This window comes from Oryza sativa, chromosome 4 (genome assembly GCF_034140825.1).
Source record: "Oryza sativa Japonica Group chromosome 4, ASM3414082v1".
NCBI lineage: Eukaryota > Viridiplantae > Streptophyta > Magnoliopsida > Poales > Poaceae > Oryza > Oryza sativa.
In genome coordinates, this window is record NC_089038.1 from 32,164,045 (window position 1) to 32,183,213 (window position 19,169).

Below are 19,169 nucleotides of genomic sequence, written 5' to 3' on the forward strand. Positions count from 1 at the left end.
GATTTTGAGTTGTCAAGTCAGAGCCCACCGACTTGGAGGCAGTCGGCCCAAGCATTTGAAAGCCCAGAAACATCTGCTCCGAGTGCTCACCTTCCGTGTAGCTTCCTAGTAGTTCCTACACTACCAAACTACCGCATTATTTATATCCCTCACAAAAAAAAAATAAAAAGGACTACCCGCATTTTATATTGCTCATCTGCCCTCCTCGAATACCTCCCATATTATTCCCATCTCTGCCTTTTGCTTACCACTGACCACTGTCTTCTCGCGAGGCTCGCCACTGGTCCATTGTCGCCCAAGCTCCAAAGGCTTCTCTTCCGCCGGATCTGATGGAGGAGGTGGAGGTCGGTTTGCTGGAGGGAGGGATCGGGTGGCTGGTGCAGACCATCCTGGAGAACCTGGACACCGATAAGCTGGGTGAGTGGATTCGTCAGGTTGGGCTCACCGATGACACCGAGAAGCTCAGGTCAGAGATCGAGAGGGTGGAGGTGGTGACGGCTGCCGTGAAGGGGAGGGCGATCGGGAACAGGTCGCTTGCCCGATCGCTCAGCCGTCTCAGGGAGCTGCTCTACGACGCCGACGACGCGATCGACGAGCTCGACTACTACAGGCTCCAACAGCAGGTTCAAGGAGGTAAAGCTTGTGTATGCAAGATGTATCCATTTTTGTGTCCAAGGAGGTGCATTCATTCCCCTTTTTCTGTTGTTTCAGATGCATGGCAAGGTGGCACTGGAAGTTTAGATGAACCTGAAGCAGAGCAAGCAGAGAGACCGAGTATCAACGCTGCTATTGCGATTAGCAGTGGTAGCAAAAAGCGGTCCAAGGCATGGGGGCACTTTGATATCACTGAAGAAGAAAATGGAAAGCCTGTGAAGGCAAGGTGTATTCACTGTCACACGGTGGTCAAGTGCGGTTCTGAAAAAGGGACATCAGTTTTGCATAATCACCTCAAGAGTGGCAGCTGTAACAAGAAGCGTGAGGCAACTGATCAGCAGCCAAACCCGTCATCAAGGTACGGTATATGATTTATGTAACGTACTTTCCCCCGCAGCAAGCCAGCAACTGTGAAACCGTTCTGTTTTTTTTTAAAAAATATTTTTATTTTGCAGTACTGCTGATACTGCAGCAAATAGCACTCTTGTTGAACTCGGCGGTTCAGGTTCAGACATCAGAAAAAAGATGAGGATTAATGGTGAGTCAACACACAACGATGCACCTTATGCACACCCTTGGAAAAAGGCTGAATGTTCCACAAGGATACAGCAAATAACTCGTGAGTTACAAGATGCACGGGGGGCTGTGAGTGAAATTCTTAAGCTACATGGACCGTGCTCTGTTGGAAATTCAAACCATCGTACGAGTACAACCACAACTCTCTGCAGAAGAACGTCAAGTCTTAATCCACACAAAATATATGGAAGAGACGCAGAGAAGAACACCATCATGAAGATTATTACAGATGACAGTTATGACGGAGTAACTGTAGTCCCTATTGTGGGCATCGGAGGAGTTGGGAAGACAGCTCTCGCTCAACTTGTATACAACGAACCAACGGTGAAACGTGACTTTGAGCGGATATGGGTTTGGGTGTCTGATAACTATGATGAATTGAGGATCACAATGGAGATTCTAGATTTTGTCTCTCAAGAAAGACACGAAGAATCTCCCTGTAGAAAAGAAATACGGAAAGGAGTAAGTAGCTTTGCAAAGCTTCAGGAGATTTTGAATGGGTATATGGACATCCAGTCGAAAAAGTTTTTGCTTGTTTTAGATGACGTATGGGACAGCATGGATGATTACAGATGGAATATTTTGTTGGATCCATTGAAATCAAATCATCCAAAAGGTAATATGATCCTTGTGACAACTAGACTTTTGTCTCTCGCACAGAGGATAGGCACAGTCAAACCAATCGAGTTAGGTGCTTTGTCAAAAGAGGATTTTTGGTTGTATTTTAAAACATGTACATTTGGTGATGAGAATTACAAAGCACATCCAAGTTTGAACATCATTGGGCAGAAGATAGCTGACAAGTTAAAGGGCAATCCATTAGCAGCAAAAGCAACAGCGCTGCTATTAAGAGAAAAACTTACTGTTGATCATTGGAGCAACATTCTGATGAACGAAGATTGGAAATCCCTGCATTTCAGTAGAGGCATCATGCCTGCTTTGAAGCTTAGCTATGATCAGCTGCCTTACCATTTACAACAGTGTTTGTTGTATTGTTCCATATTCCCTAGTAGTTATCGCTTTGTCAGCAAGGAGTTGATCTGTATTTGGATTTCTCAAGGCTTTGTGCATTGCAACTCTTCAAGTAAGAGACTGGAGGAGATAGGGTGGGACTACCTAACTGATTTGGTGAACTCTGGCTTCTTTCAGAAAGTTGATCATACACACTATATCATGTGTGGCCTTATGCATGATTTTGCAAGGATGGTTTCAAGGACTGAGTACGCAACTATAGATAATCTACAGAGCAACAAAATACTGCCAACTATACGTCATTTGTCAATACTAAACAATTCTGCACACTATGAAGATCCTAGTAACGACAAGGTTGAAGGAAGAATTAGAAATGCAGTTAAAGCAATGAAACATTTGAGGACTTTGGTGCTAATTGGGAAACATAGCTCTTTATTCTTCCAATCCTTCAAAGATGTAGTCCAGAAGGGACATCATTTACGTCTGTTGCAAATCTCTGAAACATGTACTTATGTTGACCCCTTGCTTTGCAATCTGGTGAATCCAGCCCATATTCGCTATATGAAGCTTCACAAAAGAGCTTTGCCTCAATCTTTCAGCAAGTTTTACCATCTTCAAGTATTAGATGTTGGCTCAAAATCTGATCTGATTATACCTAATGGTGTGGATGATCTAGTTAGTCTGCAGCATCTTGTAGCAGCAGAGAAAGCATGCTCGTCCATCACTAGCATCAGCAAAATGACCTCTCTTCAGGAACTACATAACTTTGGTGTTCAAAATTCTAGCGGCTGGGAGATAGCACAACTCCAGTCCATGAACCAGCTTGTACAGCTCGGTGTGTCTCAACTTGAAAATGTCACAACTAGAGCTGAGGCTTGTGGTGCAAAACTAAGAGACAAACAGAACTTAGAAAAGCTGCGCCTTTCGTGGACTAATTTACATAAATTGGGTCATTTGGGGACTAACGTGCCATGGGATGAACGTGAAAATGCAAGAGCAGTGCTTGAGGGTCTTGAACCACATACAAATCTTAAGCACCTAGAGATATATTCGTACAATGGTGCTACCCCTCCAACATGGCTTGCCACTTCACTTACCTCTTTACAGACTCTCCGTCTAGAGTGTTGTGGACAATGGAAAATGATTCCATCACTGGAACGTCTTCCCTTTCTTAAAAAGATGAAGTTGGAGAGTATGCAGAAAATAATAGAAATGACAGTTCCTTCGCTGGAGGAGCTGATGTTAATTGACATGCCAAATTTGGAGAGATGCTCCTGCACTTCCATGAGGGACTTAAACTGCAGTTTAAGGGTTCTGAAGGTTAAAAAGTGCCCTGTGCTGAAGGTCTTTCCATTGTTCGAGGACTGCCAAAAATTTGAAATTGAGCGGAAATCATGGTTGTCCCACCTTAGCAAGCTTACTATCCATGATTGTCCTCATTTGCATGTGCACAATCCTCTTCCACCTTCTACTATTGTTTTGGAATTATCCATCGCCAAAGTTTCAACACTTCCAACGTTGAAGGGGTCATCCAATGGAACATTAACAATTTGGCTTCCCAATGATGATGATGTTCCTGATAAGCTGATAACGTTGGATGATAACATTATGTCGTTCCATAACCTGAGTTTCCTAACTGGATTGGAAATATATGGTTTCCAAAATCCGACGTCTATTTCATTCCATGGTTTGAGGCAACTCAGATGTTTGAAGACTTTAAAAATATACGACTGCCCAAAACTTCTCCCTTCAAATGTTCCATCAGAGCTTACCGGTGAATATATGTCAGGAGAAAATCACAGCGCCCTTCCATCTCTCGTACGTCTCCATATTGAGAAGTGTGGAATAATGAGGAAGTGGCTGTCTCTGTTGTTGCAACATGTGCAGGCCCTACAGGAACTGAGTTTAGATAACTGCAAGCAGATAACAGGGCTATCGTTAGGACAGGAAGAAAACAATCAACCAAATCTTATGTCAGCTATGGAGGATCCATCATTAGGATATCCAGGTGAAGATAAACTTATGCGCCTTCCATTAAATCTCCTCTCCTCTCTGAAAAAGGTATCTATTACATTGTGCAATGATATAACATTCTACGGCAGCAAGGAAGATTTCGCTGGATTTACCTCCCTTGAGGAGTTAGTGATTTCACGATGCCTCAAGCTGGTGTCGTTCTTGGCGCATAACGACGGAAATGATGAACAGTCGAATGGAAGATGGCTCCTACCGCTATCACTTGGAAAACTTGAGATTAAACATGTTGATTCCCTAAAAACGCTGCAGCTCTGCTTTCCAGGAAACCTCACCCGCCTGAAAACACTAGTAGTGTTGGGAAACCAAAGTTTAACATCTCTGCAGCTCCATTCCTGCACAGCACTCCAAGAGTTGATAATTCAAAGATGTGAATCACTTAATTCTCTGGAAGGTTTGCAATTGCTCGGCAATCTCAGGGGGCTGCTGGCACACAGATGCCTCAGCGGCCATGGAGAAGATGGAAGGTGTATCCTTCCGCAATCACTTGAGAAACTTTACATCTGGGAGTACTCTCAAGAGAGGCTGCAGCTCTGCTTTCCAGGAAACCTCACCCGCCAGAAAATACTAGGAGTGTTGGGAAGCCAAAGTTTAACATCTCTGCAGCTCCATTCCTGCACAGCACTCCAAGAGTTGATGATTCGAAGCTGTGAATCGCTTAATTCTCTGGAAGGCTTGCAATGGCTCGGCAACCTCAGGGTGCTGCGGGCACACAGATGCCTCAGTGGTTATGGAGAATATGGAAGGTGTACCCTTCCGCAATCACTTGAGGAACTTTACATCCATGAGTATTCTCAAGAAACTCTGCAGCCCTGCTTTTCAGGGAACCTCACTCTCCTGAGAAAATTACAAGTAAAGGGGAACTCAAATTTAGTGTCTCTGCAGCTCCATTCTTGCACATCACTCCAAGAGTTGATAATTGAAAGCTGTAAGTCAATTAATTCGCTGGAAGGCTTGCAATCGCTTGGCAACCTCAGGTTGTTGCGGGCATTCAGATGCCTCAGTGGTTATGGAGAATATGGAAGGTGTATCCTTCCGCAATCACTTGAGGAACTTTTCATCAGTGAGTATTCTCTAGAAACTCTGCAGCCCTGCTTCCTGACGAATCTCACCTGCTTAAAACAATTAGAGGTATCAGGCACCACAAGTTTAAAATCTCTAGAACTGCAATCATGCACTGCACTCGAACATTTGAAGATTCAAGGTTGTGCGTCGCTTGCTACATTGGAGGGGTTGCAATTCCTCCACGCCCTCAGGCATATGGAAGTATTCAGATGCCCTGGCTTGCCTCCATATTTGGGGAGTTCGTCAGAGCAGGGCTATGAGCTATGCCCACGACTGGAAAGGCTCGACATCGATGACCCCTCTATCCTTACCACGTCGTTCTGCAAGCACCTCACCTCCCTCCAACGCCTAGAGCTTAACTATCGCGGAAGTGAAGTGGCAAGACTAACGGATGAGCAAGAGAGAGCGCTTCAGCTCCTATTGTCCCTGCAAGAGCTCCGGTTTAAGTCTTGCTACGATCTCGTAGATCTTCCTGCGGGGCTCCACAGCCTTCCCTCCCTCAAGAGGTTGGAGATCTGGTGGTGCAGGAGCATCGCGAGGCTGCCAGAGATGGGCCTCCCACCTTCGTTGGAAGAACTGGTTATCGTAGATTGCAGTGACGAGCTAGCTCATCAGTGCAGAACTCTAGCAAGCAAGCTGAATGTCAAAATTAATGGGGAATATGTGAACTGATTACTCGGTGGCTTGTTAGGCGCACCTTTTTCCACCTGCCCAACTGGCGTGGGCTCGTTCAGGCGTTCAAGCTGCTGTAAATTCCATTGCCGCAATGACGACCTTCAGAACCGTTACACAATACAAAGGACATATGATGGCTAGATCAACTGTCGCAGAGCTAGCTTTGGTTCACCTGAAAACATAAGGCCAAACGCGTGGTTCTTTTAATCAGAAGTATCAAAAATTGGTTTTGGTTTTTAACGAAAAGATGTTAGAAATTGGTTTTAATGTGCCAGATTCTGTACCAGAATTCTGTATTTTGCTCCGTAATTCTGTGCTACGACTGATGTTGTATTTAACTGATAGCAATCGACCGGCAAAACCAATCCGCTCCAATGCATTGTCACATACAAATTCTATAATTCTATCTACTGAAAAGGATGATTGCTGTTCATTTTCGTGATTACAGAAGGAACTGTGTATATCGTGCTATTTTTGCATTCACATTGTGTCCCAGGTTGTGCTCGGATCAGCCAATTTCGGTGGTTAATTCACTTTGCTGTGTCCTCTGTGCACTCAAGAATTGTTCGCACATGCAATTCAGTTGAGCATCGCACTACGCAAGTTTTTTTTTTGTTAACAAAGGAGTGGTTGACAGCATTGCAGGTTGCTAAAACAGTGTCAAAAATTTGCTAACAAAAGAATTCTCTTCAGAAATAGTATGAAAATAAATGCCACATAAGTAATCTGAGTAAAACAGACATAATCACTAGAGAAGACTAACGACAAACTCTTCTTTTTCTATTTCTGTGGTGAAAAACTCAGCATATAATCTCATGTATGCATTGGAGGTGCATACCATTTCGATCATGTATGCATTTAGCTGAACATTATCAAGAAGCAAATTTATTGCACGGGCAAACATAAGCTAAACTAATTCTCAAGCAATTTAATAATCACAAAACAGTCTGCAATACCAAGATATATAAAACTTTTGCCAGCATGGAGCAACAGCACTGAAACACTACAATCAAGACAGCTCCCAGAAAAGATTATATGTTGCTACTTCAATTGCCACAGTTACAATCACCCATAATGACACATCAAATTACGTAAGAGTATTAAGAGTATATGACAGTTGTAACAAAACAACTGCATTGAGAACTAGAAGAACAGACAGCCACATGAACCATATTCACTTCTTCAGATCAGAAAGCCTGGTGAACTACCAGTCTACCAATTGCTACCGTAGTCTCCATTTTTCACTTATATGTACATAGGACACCTGCGCTATCAGAATAGCCACAAAGCCAGTTCACTCGCTACAAATTAATCTTGACTAAATCCAAACAGATACCAACTCCTCTTAATCAACTTACAAAACACCTACACTTTTGGTGTCTCTACACCACCAATCACACAAAAGGAAATTAATCATCCACCTACTCGTATCCTACTGTTAGAATGGAGGCCTTACACCAGAGAATGGGCATTGCCAGATTCTGAGACACTGTCCTTTGAGCTCCCTGAATCTGAACCAGTAACAAAAATCAAATAAGACACAACCCAAAACCTTCCGTTCATCAAGAAGTTGGATGTTCAAATTATAAAGTGACAGTTCGATCGTACCACTGGATGATGAGGACCCACTGCTCGCGGCCTCAGTATCCTTCTCAATCTCCACTGATTGGTAAGTTGCTGTTGGCATTTCATCCCCGATATCTACATACTCATCCAACTGCTCGGCCTGTGTAGTGATCTTGTCAGGATCCTTGCTCTCCTGTAAACAACAAAACACATTAACCATTATAAGAGCTCATCTCACACATAAGCTAATAGCAACCAAGAACAAAGCATGCTGCTCACTATTGCCATTGTCACATCACCGTTGTCCACCATCGTAGCGGTACTGCCATTCACCAGCATATCACTATCATTAGCCACGGAAGCATCAATGACATCGGCATTTTCACCATTAACAATGGCAGCCCGTCGACTCTTGTTGAGCGCCTTCTTGAAGTTGTTGACGAATCGATCAAGCTCCCACTGTGTCTCGACATCCATCTCATCAATATCCAGCTCGATCTCACCCCCAACCAGCTCAGGATTGCCATTCCTCTTCCGCACAATCTGCAGCACATTATGCATCTTCTCCTCTGGCAAGCTCTCCAACCCAACCCTCAACAAGTTCTTCTCCTCCAGCGTCATATCCCTCTTGTTCGGCTCCCTTGCCTTCGGCTTCCGCATTTTCACATTCGCTGCCCTTGGTTTCACCTGCACCGGAGCTGTCGCCGGTGGCAATTCCGGTGGCGGCACTGGCATCGGCGGCTCAAGGAGCTTGAGTTCCTGCTCGAACCAAGACATAGATGCCTTGTACATCTTCTCAAAGGACGCCAGGAGGTCGCCGGCGAAGGTGTGGACCTCGTGCCCCGCAGGGTTGTATCTCAGCGCGTTGCTGAACGTGAGCCGGACGTCGGCGGCGAAGTCGTCGTGTGAGGGGTACCTTCCGGCGGCGAGGTTCGCCCTCACCGTGCCGAGATCCATGGGGCACTTGATGACTGCGTGGTAGTCGTGGAGCCCGAGGCGGTCGACCTCGACGGGGGCGTTGAACCAGATGCTCCGCTTGTCCTTCCGCAGCTTCGCCAGGATCTGCTCGCAACGCTTCCGCATCGCCGCCCTGAGCTTCGCCGGCGGCGTGGGGAGGTCCCGGCGAGGCGAGCCATGGCGCTTCACCTGACCCTGCTGCCACGTGTCGATCCGGGCGATGAGGGCGCGGACCTGGCCAAGCTCGCCGGCGAGGCGGTCCCGCAGCGCGCGGGCCTCGCGGTGAGCCATTGCCCCCGGCCGCAGCGCCACGTAGCTTGACGGCGGCGGCCTCGTGGCCGAGCCGTTGGCGCGCTGCTGGAGAGGGTGGTTGGGATCGGAATTGGGGGCCACGGGCGCGAGCGGGGCACGGGTCTCCCCCCACTGGTGGTGGTGGTGGTGGTGGTTAACCCCGCCCCGGCCGGCGAGCAGGGCGGAGGCCATCACCGTCGCCGTCGCCGGCGAGGGTTTCGCGTGCTGCTGCTGCTGCGCTGGCGAGAGTGGGTGGATCCGCACGGGGAAAGGGGAGAAGCCGAGGAGATATTTTTTTTCTCTCTCTGTGGCGGGTGGATGTGCCCGAGGCGAGATCCTGACCGTTGATGTCTATTCGGAGGCAGATCGAACGGTGGAGATCTGCGTAGAGTTGCCCGCGGGCAGTGGGGAGTGGACGGCTAGGATGTTGGTAATGGTGTGACGTGGCAAGATCTTGCTGCGTGATCGTTATGACGTGATTCGTGAACATATAACGGTAGTGAAGGTGCAACTGGGTTATTATTTGAGTGATTAGTACTAGTTTAAGTCTTACTACGTGATTGTACATTTGCACTTAGCTTATTACTCCATCTGTTCTATATTACTCGTTGCTTTGATTTTTTTTCGTAGTCAACTTTTTAAAATATGATAGAAAAATATAGCAACATTTGAAACACAAAATTAGTTTGATTAAATCTAATATTGTATATATTTTGATGATATGTTTAATTGGTGTTGAAAATGCTACTATTTTTTCTCTAAACTTAGTTAAATATAAAGAAATTTGATTATGAAAAAGAAATAAAAAAACTTATAACATAAAATGGGGTCGTATTTTTTTACACACTTAGCTTATTACATTGTGATACAACTGTATGCATGTGCCAATGCTCCCGTGTCTTGCTTTCGAATCTCTCTGTAAAGCGTGCGCACCAAAAGAAAGCAGCATTATATGGAGGGAGCCACGCCATGTGCCCCTTTGTTCTGCAAGCATGGTTTGAACTGGTCTCCCAACCTCCTGATCAAAAGGCCTACATGTATGTAGCCATTTTTCTTGCAACAATTATATATACAAAGTAGAGATCATAGTAAAAGTCATCGATATATCTAACATATAGATACATAATATAAAACGATTACCATTTTATTAGCTAGCAAGTACATAGCTGCCATGAGCAGGGAGGCATTAGCTACTACTTCCTTTTCTTTCTTTCTTTCTTTTTTTTTTTTACGTTGGTTAGCTCAAAATTATATATGGGAAAGGACGTAGTAGTATGACACGTTTCGTTCTTCGTTTAAAACCACAACGAGAGCATCACTGTATATATATGCGGATCGAATATATTTACGCGCCGATCTCGGAGCACGCTGCTGCTTCGGACGCCGGAGCGGCGGCGAGGTGGAGCCGCTTCTCGCCGTGGACGATGGCGGCGGAGGCGGCGGAGCTCCCGACGACGACGACGACGCACCGCTTCTCCTTGGCCTCGGCGCGGCGCACCAGGACCAACGAGCTGCAGCTGCTGCCGACCATCACATTGCGAGGAGGAGGAGGCGGCGCTGGCGCCACGGCGGCGGCGGCCGCGGCGACGCCACGGAGCAGCGCGTAGCTCGCCGACAGCTCGCGCGCCATGACTATGGCCGGCAGCGGCGGCGCGTCGGGCTCCTCCTCCGCTATCGTGTCCAGCATCGCCGGGAACCCGCGGCGGCGGCGGGGCCTGATGATCGACGACAGCAGCGGCGGCGCGACCTCGACGGAGAACCGGGCGACGAGCTGGGCCTTCGCCATTGTCGGCGTCAGCGTCAGCGTCAAGCGTGCGCTACGCACAGCGATCGGCAGCTCAAGAATCTGTGGCCATGGAAGCTTCGTGCTAAGCTTACTGGAAATTAATCGTAGTCTGGGTGCTCGTATTTATAGACCCGTACACTGTCAATTTGGAATTGCAATTTAATTTTGAGCCATGCAATTTGCAAGTGGATGGTTCTCTCTGGTGGGAAACTGACGAGTAGATAAATTTTGGAAAGAAAATACTAGAAATGAGACGATTTTGGAGGCAGGGATAAATGAGTTGAAACTTGAAAGTGATCAGGCGACCAGAGACACTATCAACGTCACTGTGATAATATTAATGTAGTAGTAATGCCTAGAGAAGTGTTGCTATACTGTCCCCTGATAAATGAAGAATTGTAAATGATGAATATTCAGCAGGGAGTTTTTTTGTCAGAAAATACATTGAACCTTCAGGCGTCTAAAGACAGCATGAACAAAAAAAATTTACATACGAACCTCAAATGAACAATACAAAATTTTCAGAGCTAAGACAGCGTGAACAAAAAAAAAATTGAGAGTGAGAACATATGCATAAATCATTCATATAGCATCCAACACGTACTGATGCATCATCTCTCTCATTACGCGACATACAGTACAGTATACAATATAAATGTTGTTTTGTAAGCATTCTAATGAAGAAAAAAATCTCGGTACGCATCGCCAATAAGAATTTCAGCAAAAGAAAAACGATATATTTAGTAAAGACTACTGTCAATTTCATCCAACTTTTTGTAGAAGATTGTAGCGAGGTTTCCCCATGGAGGACGGCAATCACATGAGGCGGATAAGATCGGAGGAGTTCCTTTCATCTCCTTTTAGGAAATTTAACTTCCAGGGGCGCTAGGCTGTCCCTGTACAAGCCGTCCTCTGCTTGCTCAGCCAGCAACTTGGCATTCTTCGTACAGTACCATGGTGCACGCATGGGTTATGAAAATGAAACGAAAGTTTTTTTAAAAAAAAACAAATATTTTGAAGCCAATATTATAGTTATAAGAAGTATTTGTTGCCAAGATTGAAGCTATGTAAAACTGTGATGATCAATAGGACAATAGGTGTGAGTGCACCTGTGATATTGGTATAGGCCCATTTGTCAATGTGTGTTACAAGATTATTCGACAGTAATAGTTTTCATGTATGGGTTGTCAGTTCCATTTCCATGTCCATGTCGAAATGAAATATCTGGTAATTGAAACATCATTATCAAATGTTTATTTTTAGAGATCAAATTGCAGTAATTTGCCGGAACGGAGCTGATGATATATGATCACAGGTTTTTTTTCTTTTTGGCATTTCATCTCTCTTCTCATCCACATGAACCCAGTGAGTAACTGTTGCTCCACAATCAGTGAGCAGTGAATGTCAATGCCAAGAACAGTAGTATATCAAGATTCAGTGAACAACATCCCGAGAGTACTTACATTTTGGATGTCGTTTGGTGCCAATTGGCAGCATTCAGAATAATGTGCAGAGAATCTCATGCCCATCATCTTACGTTTCAGAACAGTAGATGAAAATTCGCAAGCCACAGAATGATGACATGGAAGGCCAGTAGGAGCACAGTAAATTAAAATCAGCACAATCCATTGCTCCCCTTCTCTGAGCTTGGTTAAAGGATTGGAGATCAGTGGTGCTGATCTATCGGTCGAAATCAGTGTAGCTGTTACTGGAAGCCCTTCACCCTCTGAAACACGCTGTGAGCTTTGTGACCAGGTAGGTTCAGCCGTTCAGGGGATCCAAATTCCAATGGCATCAATCAACATCGCGCTCTACGTCAATTTCGAGCCGGTGCTTGCCCTTTGCAGGCAGAAATATACAGTTGAACAAATACTGTACTACCCCTAGCATGTTCCTTTGCAAACCACCACTTTCTGAAGTCATACTTGTATCATATTCATATGCCTAACCTTGGCGTATCCCTCTTATGCTGTTATGCAAATAGGATGGCATAAGCTTCATGGAGATGTAACCAGGCATGCAAATTCTAACTCGACCAAGATGACAGGAGGCGGCTGCAGTATTTGGGCAATAAAAATGGCAGTTTCAAGTTTCAACCATGTTCTGCAGCTGAGGGCTTTGGTGGTGTTTTCTTTTCCTTTAAGTATCTTTAAAAGGGATACAAGTAGTAACCACCAGTTAATGAAATCCCAGCAATTATGTCAAAAAAAATTGAAATCCCAGCAAAACTAGGCTCTTTTGGCTCTAGTTCCTACCGGGCATGCTCCCGTAGAAAACAACATTACGTCAAACTTGGGGGCAAAGCACTCATTCATTTTCAATATCGATCGTTTAAATTAATTGTTCGTCACACATACACCATCTTGTTCAGTAATGATGGCTCACATTGTCCGTAATCCCTGCTTAACTACATATTGACTCCCTCATTTTATACTCAACAATACACACCAGACTCCCACACTCCATTTTCACAGTGACTTTATTTAGCGCACCGCAAGCTGCACCAGCACACTCCTCATGCCAAGGAGAAGCAAATAAGATAATTGCTCCAATGCTGCCTTCCTCGAGCAATCAGGGGAATGGCTTAGTGCGCTCGCCGGGTGCCAAGTGCCAAATGGCCTTAGAAGACTATAATTTTTGTGCAGCTCCTGGTCTGTTCACAGCCGGGAGATGAGCAGTGGGACTGAGACAGTGGCGGTCTGCTCCCCCATTGCAGGGTGGCACATCTCCAGCATGTCCAGCTCCCTGAACCGCTCAAGAACCCTCATTCGGCACTCCTCAGCTGCCATCAGACCAGTGGAGAAGGCGCCATGCACCGTGCCAGTGTACTGGACACTGGTGGCTTCTCCAGCAAAGAATAGGTTATCGACTGGGATCCGCAGCTTCTCATACAGGTCACGAGGTTTGCCCACCCCATCGAAGGTGTAGGATCCAAGTGTATTCTCGTCTGAGCCCCAATGTGACACTAGGTAATGTATCTGCAATAAGATTTGGGCAGCATGGTTGTAAGAACTAGCATAAAGAGATTCTTGATTGCCAAATTTGATATTTTTGTCAAGATACTAACCGGCTCGGCAGCGTTGGGCAGGATCTTCTTCAGCTGAGAGAAGGCAAATTGGGCAGCAGCCTCATCTGACAGCTTTTCAATGTCACATGCAAGCCGACCCGCAGGCATGTAAACTAGAACAGGATGGCCAGTAGCCTTGTGGAGGTTGAGGAAATAGCTGCAGCCATATGTGGTGGATGAAACTACTCCAAGGAACTCCACATTAGGCCAGAAAACCTCGCTGAAGTGGAGAATTATTTTGTTCTCGACTCCAACTGAGAGTTCTCTTATTGCTTCCTCCTTCCACTCTGGCAGCCTAGGTTCAAATTTAATGGTGTTTGCTTTAAGAACACCTAAGGGGACAGCAATGACTGCAGCATCCGCAACAAATGTTTTACCACTGCTTACAGTAACCTCCACCCTATTCCTGTGGCGAACAATCTCAACAACCCTAAAGAAAAGAAAATAATGTGGATTAGCAATAAGGAATGGTGGATGGAACCATGAATTTTGCTTTTAAAGTGAGAAGGAAAAACTAAATGGATATGCATACCTGTGGCCAAGGCGTATATCTAGGCCTTTTGCCAGAGTATTTATTACTGGACGATATCCACGAACCATGAGACCATGGCCACCAGGAAGCAGTACCTCCTGCACCCACAGCACAGTACGAACATGAGACATAGCAATCAAACTAGCATGAGTACATCATGAGCAAAATATTGGCAATTGTAGCTGATATCAGGAACCAAAGTCCTACCTGGTCCCAACCCTGAAGAGAGATTGCGTCCGCATCAGTAGCAAACCAACCTTCCATGCGGCACAAATACCACTGAAGAACATCATGAGCAATCCCTTCTTGCCTGTTGTGAACAAGGACAGGTCAGGCAAAATGACCAAAAGATCAGGATAACCTATGCACATGGGCAGAAATTGGATGGTACAAACCTCAAGTGTGGATTTCTCTCCATAACAATTGCAATGGCCTTCGCAATAGAAATGTCTTCCTTAGTTTCTTCCCTCAGTTTGCCAGTCTGCACATATAAATGTTAGGGAAAAACAAGTACCAAAAATATTATCATGCAACAACAATAAGCATGGAAACTGAAACAAGGTAATACCTCTTCCAATATAGTCTCAAAAACCTTCCCTATCTTTTCTACCAGCTCTTGGGGAACTTGATGGCCCTTAGTGTCATAGAGAGCATAACTGAGGGAAAAAACATGTTAAATGGTTGATTATTATGGTCCATCATCTCTCAAGTTACATACAAAATAAACTAGCTCTAGTAACCTCTCAAGGTCATGATCAAACAGCACAGAGTCATCTCCACTTGTGCGATACAGTGGAAGTCCAAGCCTTCCAATAATTGGTGCCAGGGGATTTTCCTCACAAACACCATGAAGCCTGATGCTCACACAAAATGGAAGTGGATTAAAAATAATGGTTCCAGATAAACTTTTGCCACCATTTCAAATAATTCAGAAAATATTGTCAGAGAGGAACCTCACCAGGATGCTCCCAGATCAACAGGAAAGCCAAAAGAGTAATCAGTGTGAATTCTACCACCTATCCTGTCACGAGATTCTAGAAGAACAACCTGGAAAGAAACCACATTAGAATAACCAGTGGGGAAGAATTTCACAACATTTGAAATGCACTTCAAGGGATCATTGAACCTATATCATTACAATTAGGCCATAAACTGCATCACATATTACCTCAAATGATGCATTCCTGAGAGCGTTGGCTGCAGCAATGCCTGCAAACCCACTGCCGATAACAATAGCAGAAGGTGTGTGGGACTTTCTCCTAACATTTTCACCATATGAACCTGGATTTTACAAAAAAAAAAGGAAAAAAAAAAGGAACCTCAATGAGAGTGACAAAGTGTAGTAATAAAAAGTTAAAACATTATAAAATAATAATGATGTGTCAATTTTTGGTTATTATCTTGCCAAAATATTGCATTGAAAAAGGAGCTCATTCAGCTTAAATCTAAAGTGCAAATACTGGCTGGCACATGTACCATCATATGTTCTTTATATGACTGTCAACACAGGAAGCAACCTGAAAGTTTCACATGTTTGATGTAGTTGGATGGATGCTTGTGTTTCATGAATCTAAAGGTTTTGCACCTTAAGGCTAACGGTTTGCTTCATTGTGAAAGGGGGTTTTATACCTCCAAATGATAAAAATCAGTTTATACAGAATTAACATAAAGAAGCCTACCAAGTGATGAAATTGCCGATATCGCCTGTTCTTCTCACATCAACCCTCCTCTACCCCCTCCATCATGGAGGGTTAGTAGTGAGGCATGTTCCCCTGTCTCAGAACAATGATGGTGAGGTAAGACAGGACAATTTTAACATTCTGTTGATTCCCCACAGAAACCTAACCGCTTGGTCTGTAGCTACACATTGGAAGCTGAGATGTAGGACTGATCAAATTTTTCGCTGGGCAGGCACACCAAAGACTCTCCGTTAAAACACAATGACCTCAAAGGATGTGCAAAAGGCAAGGACACAATATTATTATTGTACTGTTCTTTCTAGTTATGTGGACATGGTGCAAATTCAGACTAATGGGCGATAGACATGACATGAATTTGTGGCTATATACTGTTTATCTTGGAATTATTTGGTGGCATACTATAAATTAGACAATCTTTTAGCGAGACAACCCTCTGCCGGATATGCTTCAGAGCACTTAACAAGCAAAAAATAATGGCCACCGAACATCTCACACAATGACTATAGGCGCACTAAAAGGCACAATCCAAAAGTAAAGATATCCATAAATGAGACAGCAACGAAAGCCAACAGAAAAAACATTTTATAAGAGCTGAACAGTAAAATAAGAAAATGGTGGCATTGGAAGATAAAGAAACTTAGATAACTAGATCCACCAGCGAATATTCTCATATAATAATCTGCACCCTACATGCATTACAATACTATATGAATCATGCATGCATAGAATGTCCGCATGGCACTAAACTTAACATGACATGCACTTTTGCTGATCTAATTTTAGAATAGTAAGTATATGATATTTAAAGTTCAAGCACTACTGCATCTGCATGTTGTTAGACCTCAACTGCAACCAGTATGTGAGTGCTTGCATGAACGGTTTACACTAGAGTCTTACAAATTGCAAGCTCTTCAGGAACTAAAAGGCGCAGCAGGAGCCTACAACTCCACATGGAGGACTTTCTCTCGCCATGAGAAAAACCCTAGAAGGTTCCAATTGGTTGAGGCGCTGGTACAACAGGTGTAAACAGCTAATGTTTTGTTTTCTCTTCCTACCACCGACAGAGGAATATGGGAACTCATCCACGATGGCTGATGTCTCTTTCATCTGGCCCACTAGGCACCTCCCAACAACCATAAGCAACTCAGTGTGTTTAGATTATCAAAGCAATTTTATCACTACAACCACCTAGAGAGTGGAAAATTTCGGTTTTTGCACTAAGGTTGCATTAAGTGCACAAATCCCTAAAACAATACATGTTCGATATTCTACTACTAGCAGAGGTATTAGCATACATCAGCAAACTTTATAAAACAGTTTCTTCTAAATTCGATTTTCCACCTAACTTTACATTAACAGATGCAAAAAAAAAAAGTCTTGAACTGAGAGGGGGACTTTATAATGGAATAAACAAAATAACATAAAAATCAGCAACAGAATCACCACAAAAACAATGGATGAGAAAATCTGCCAAACGAAGCCAGGAACTTACTGTTGTTCGCCATTGTTGGGGTTCTGTTTCTCTCCTTCACGATTACTACTCGAATTCGAATTACAATTGGATGGATTTAACAGAAACTGCGGGGAGAAATGCAGCAGGAAGATGATGAGGCAGGCCACGTAGTGGTTCGAGTTCGAGTTGAGTCCCAGGTTCACGAAACAGTTCATGCAGTCGTGCAGCCAAATCGCCGCAACCTCCTAGCAATTTGATGTCCAACCCTTTCACGATCTCACGTCAGCGCCGAGAATTCGCGCGATCCCATCAACTTCTCAGGCAATCCGGTTTAAGTCTGGATCAACTCCCGCGTGATATCACTGCGAAAAAATCAAAGGAAACCAACCGTTTATTATTCACCCAAATTTATAAACCTTCAGTTTTAGTCACACAAAAACCGCTTCCCAGCACACGAAATCCGCCGCAAAATCGAGAGATTTAAGCGATTCAAGAAAGCCGATGATTAAAACTAGACCAAAAATCAACCCCCTAAGTCATCAGGAAGCCAATCTCCGAATCCCACACCAGAAGCGATCGAATCGAGCCAAGGCAATCAACAAACCTAGGGCTCCCTATCTTTCCCCTCGCAAACCCAGTCCAAAAATCGCACGCAAGCTATACGAAATCGCGCCACACACCCACCTCGAGATTTCGATTCGAGGCGCACGCAGTCGATCGGAGCAAGAGCAAAAAAAAACCCGAAGCAGTCTTGCGGCGATCGATCGATCGATGGATCGGATGGTTTTCGCTGGATTTTTGGAGATTTTCGGAGAGGGGGATTTGGTTTTGGGGAGAGGAGGAGAACGAGACCTTCCGCTTTCCTGGCGTTTCGGGAGCTTTTTGGGCTTTTGGAGGTGACGGGATCCTGTCGAGTTGGGGGGGGGGGGGGGGGGGGGGATTTATAGCTTCCTTTTCCCGGGGGTTACGTGCACCACCAGGGTCAGCTTACCGGCTACGTGGGGGCCACCCCACCAAACCCGACATATCTTCACCGTTGATCTGGATTGGACGGTCCGGATCGACGCCACGTCGCCCGAAACGTTGGTGACCGCACATCTGACGATATTTTCAGCGTACATTTACACCCTACTATGAAATACACAACCGTAAATCGTACATAATCATCGTGTACAATAGGGTCTACTAAGTAATTTTTAAGATTGTACACCCTCCGTTTCACAATGTAAGTCATTCAACGGAGGGAGTACTCTAGTACTGTTTTGTCTTAAATTATTTTTTTTCTTTTTATATTTAATTAAAGTATAAACGGACGCACACGATACATACACTTCACTTTTTACTCACTCCACCACACACCCACACACGCATGCACGTCTTTTTATAGCCAGGCTAGAACTCGTAACAGTATTGTATTATGCAAAAACTGAACAATTTCACGTGAAACATCTGCAAATCTCACGGGAAGCCCTCGAGTTTATAAAAAAGTTTCATACCGAATAATAATGTAATGTCATCTGTGCTCATCCAAGGTCATTTGTGTGATACAATAACACCCAATGGCTCCACTAGATGGTACTACAATTGGAGGAGCACAAACTGCACAGATGAGACATGTCCTGCACAGATGAGACATGTCATTGGACGTTGGAATTTAACTAGGTATATCTTCCTCCAATTGTCCCATGATTAATTTTAAAAATACTTAATACCTTTCGTCTTCCATGGTGAGTTCATTGATGATGCAACACACAATCAGAGGACGGTCGTTTTATTTTCTTGACCTGGTAAAGGTGCATTTATAGGTAACACGTTTTTTTAATCCTCTCCTTAACTATACCCCT

At 44.5% G+C, this 19,169-nt stretch overlaps 4 protein-coding genes across 6 annotated transcripts; 1 reads left to right on the forward strand and 3 right to left on the reverse strand.

Annotated features, from left to right (window-relative positions):
- The first annotated feature begins 218 nt into the window (after positions 1 to 218).
- LOC107278759 (putative disease resistance protein RGA4) lies at positions 219 to 7,206 on the forward strand. 2 transcript variants are annotated; one of them, XM_066310045.1, is made up of 4 exons: positions 219 to 633; positions 712 to 1,012; positions 1,110 to 4,210; positions 4,305 to 4,485. In XM_066310045.1, the coding sequence occupies exons 1-4, from the start codon at positions 330 to 332 to the stop codon at positions 4,343 to 4,345; spliced, it is 3,747 nt and encodes a 1,248-aa protein (XP_066166142.1). In that variant the 5' UTR covers positions 219 to 329; the 3' UTR covers positions 4,346 to 4,485. The 2 variants fall into 2 exon arrangements, with proteins under 2 accessions (XP_066166142.1, XP_015636007.1); XM_015780521.3 differs by having other exon boundaries at positions 1,110 to 7,206.
- LOC4337044 (transcription factor GTE7) lies at positions 6,991 to 9,049 on the reverse strand. The gene is made up of 3 exons (XM_015781774.2): positions 7,819 to 9,049; positions 7,582 to 7,732; positions 6,991 to 7,484 (listed from the first exon to the last, which is right to left on the reverse strand). The coding sequence occupies exons 1-3, from the start codon at positions 8,977 to 8,979 to the stop codon at positions 7,426 to 7,428; spliced, it is 1,371 nt and encodes a 456-aa protein (XP_015637260.1). The 5' UTR covers positions 8,980 to 9,049; the 3' UTR covers positions 6,991 to 7,425.
- Positions 9,050 to 9,806: 757 nt separating this feature from the next.
- On the reverse strand, positions 9,807 to 10,798 carry LOC4337045 (uncharacterized). The gene has a single exon (XM_015779844.3). The coding sequence runs from the start codon at positions 10,571 to 10,573 to the stop codon at positions 10,133 to 10,135; it is 441 nt and encodes a 146-aa protein (XP_015635330.1). The 5' UTR covers positions 10,574 to 10,798; the 3' UTR covers positions 9,807 to 10,132.
- Positions 10,799 to 12,865: 2,067 nt separating this feature from the next.
- Positions 12,866 to 18,237, reverse strand: LOC4337046 (polyamine oxidase 3-like). Of its 2 annotated transcripts, none has more exons than XM_066310046.1 (11): positions 18,178 to 18,237; positions 17,365 to 17,687; positions 15,341 to 15,453; positions 15,131 to 15,219; positions 14,913 to 15,026; positions 14,741 to 14,828; positions 14,568 to 14,653; positions 14,380 to 14,482; positions 14,173 to 14,270; positions 13,641 to 14,070; positions 12,866 to 13,551 (listed from the first exon to the last, which is right to left on the reverse strand). In XM_066310046.1, the coding sequence occupies exons 2-11, from the start codon at positions 17,375 to 17,377 to the stop codon at positions 13,231 to 13,233; spliced, it is 1,455 nt and encodes a 484-aa protein (XP_066166143.1). In that variant the 5' UTR covers positions 17,378 to 17,687; positions 18,178 to 18,237; the 3' UTR covers positions 12,866 to 13,230. The 2 variants fall into 2 exon arrangements, with proteins under 2 accessions (XP_066166143.1, XP_015636130.1); XM_015780644.3 differs by having other exon boundaries at positions 18,010 to 18,237.
- Positions 18,238 to 19,169: the final 932 nt, after the last annotated feature.

Excerpts from the sequence above, each read along its gene's own strand:
- LOC107278759 (XM_015780521.3), top strand. The coding sequence starts at position 330 with ATGGAGGAGGTGGAGGTCGGTTTGCTGGAGGGAGGGATCGGGTGGCTG. Across the intron at positions 634-711 it reads CCAACAGCAGGTTCAAGGAG|ATGCATGGCAAGGTGGCACT; the intron begins GTAAAGCTTGTG and ends CTGTTGTTTCAG. Across the intron at positions 1,013-1,109 it reads CAGCCAAACCCGTCATCAAG|TACTGCTGATACTGCAGCAA; the intron begins GTACGGTATATG and ends TTTATTTTGCAG.
- LOC4337044 (XM_015781774.2), bottom strand. The coding sequence starts at position 8,979 with ATGGCCTCCGCCCTGCTCGCCGGCCGGGGCGGGGTTAACCACCACCAC. Across the intron at positions 7,733-7,818 it reads GTGATGTGACAATGGCAATA|GAGAGCAAGGATCCTGACAA; the intron begins GTGAGCAGCATG and ends TGTTGTTTACAG. Across the intron at positions 7,485-7,581 it reads TGGGTCCTCATCATCCAGTG|ATTCAGGGAGCTCAAAGGAC; the intron begins GTACGATCGAAC and ends TTACTGGTTCAG.
- LOC4337045 (XM_015779844.3), bottom strand. The coding sequence starts at position 10,573 with ATGGCGAAGGCCCAGCTCGTCGCCCGGTTCTCCGTCGAGGTCGCGCCG.
- LOC4337046 (XM_066310046.1), bottom strand. Across the intron at positions 14,654-14,740 it reads TTGAGACTATATTGGAAGAG|ACTGGCAAACTGAGGGAAGA; the intron begins GTATTACCTTGT and ends TTATATGTGCAG. Across the intron at positions 14,271-14,379 it reads CTCTTCAGGGTTGGGACCAG|GAGGTACTGCTTCCTGGTGG; the intron begins GTAGGACTTTGG and ends CTGTGGGTGCAG.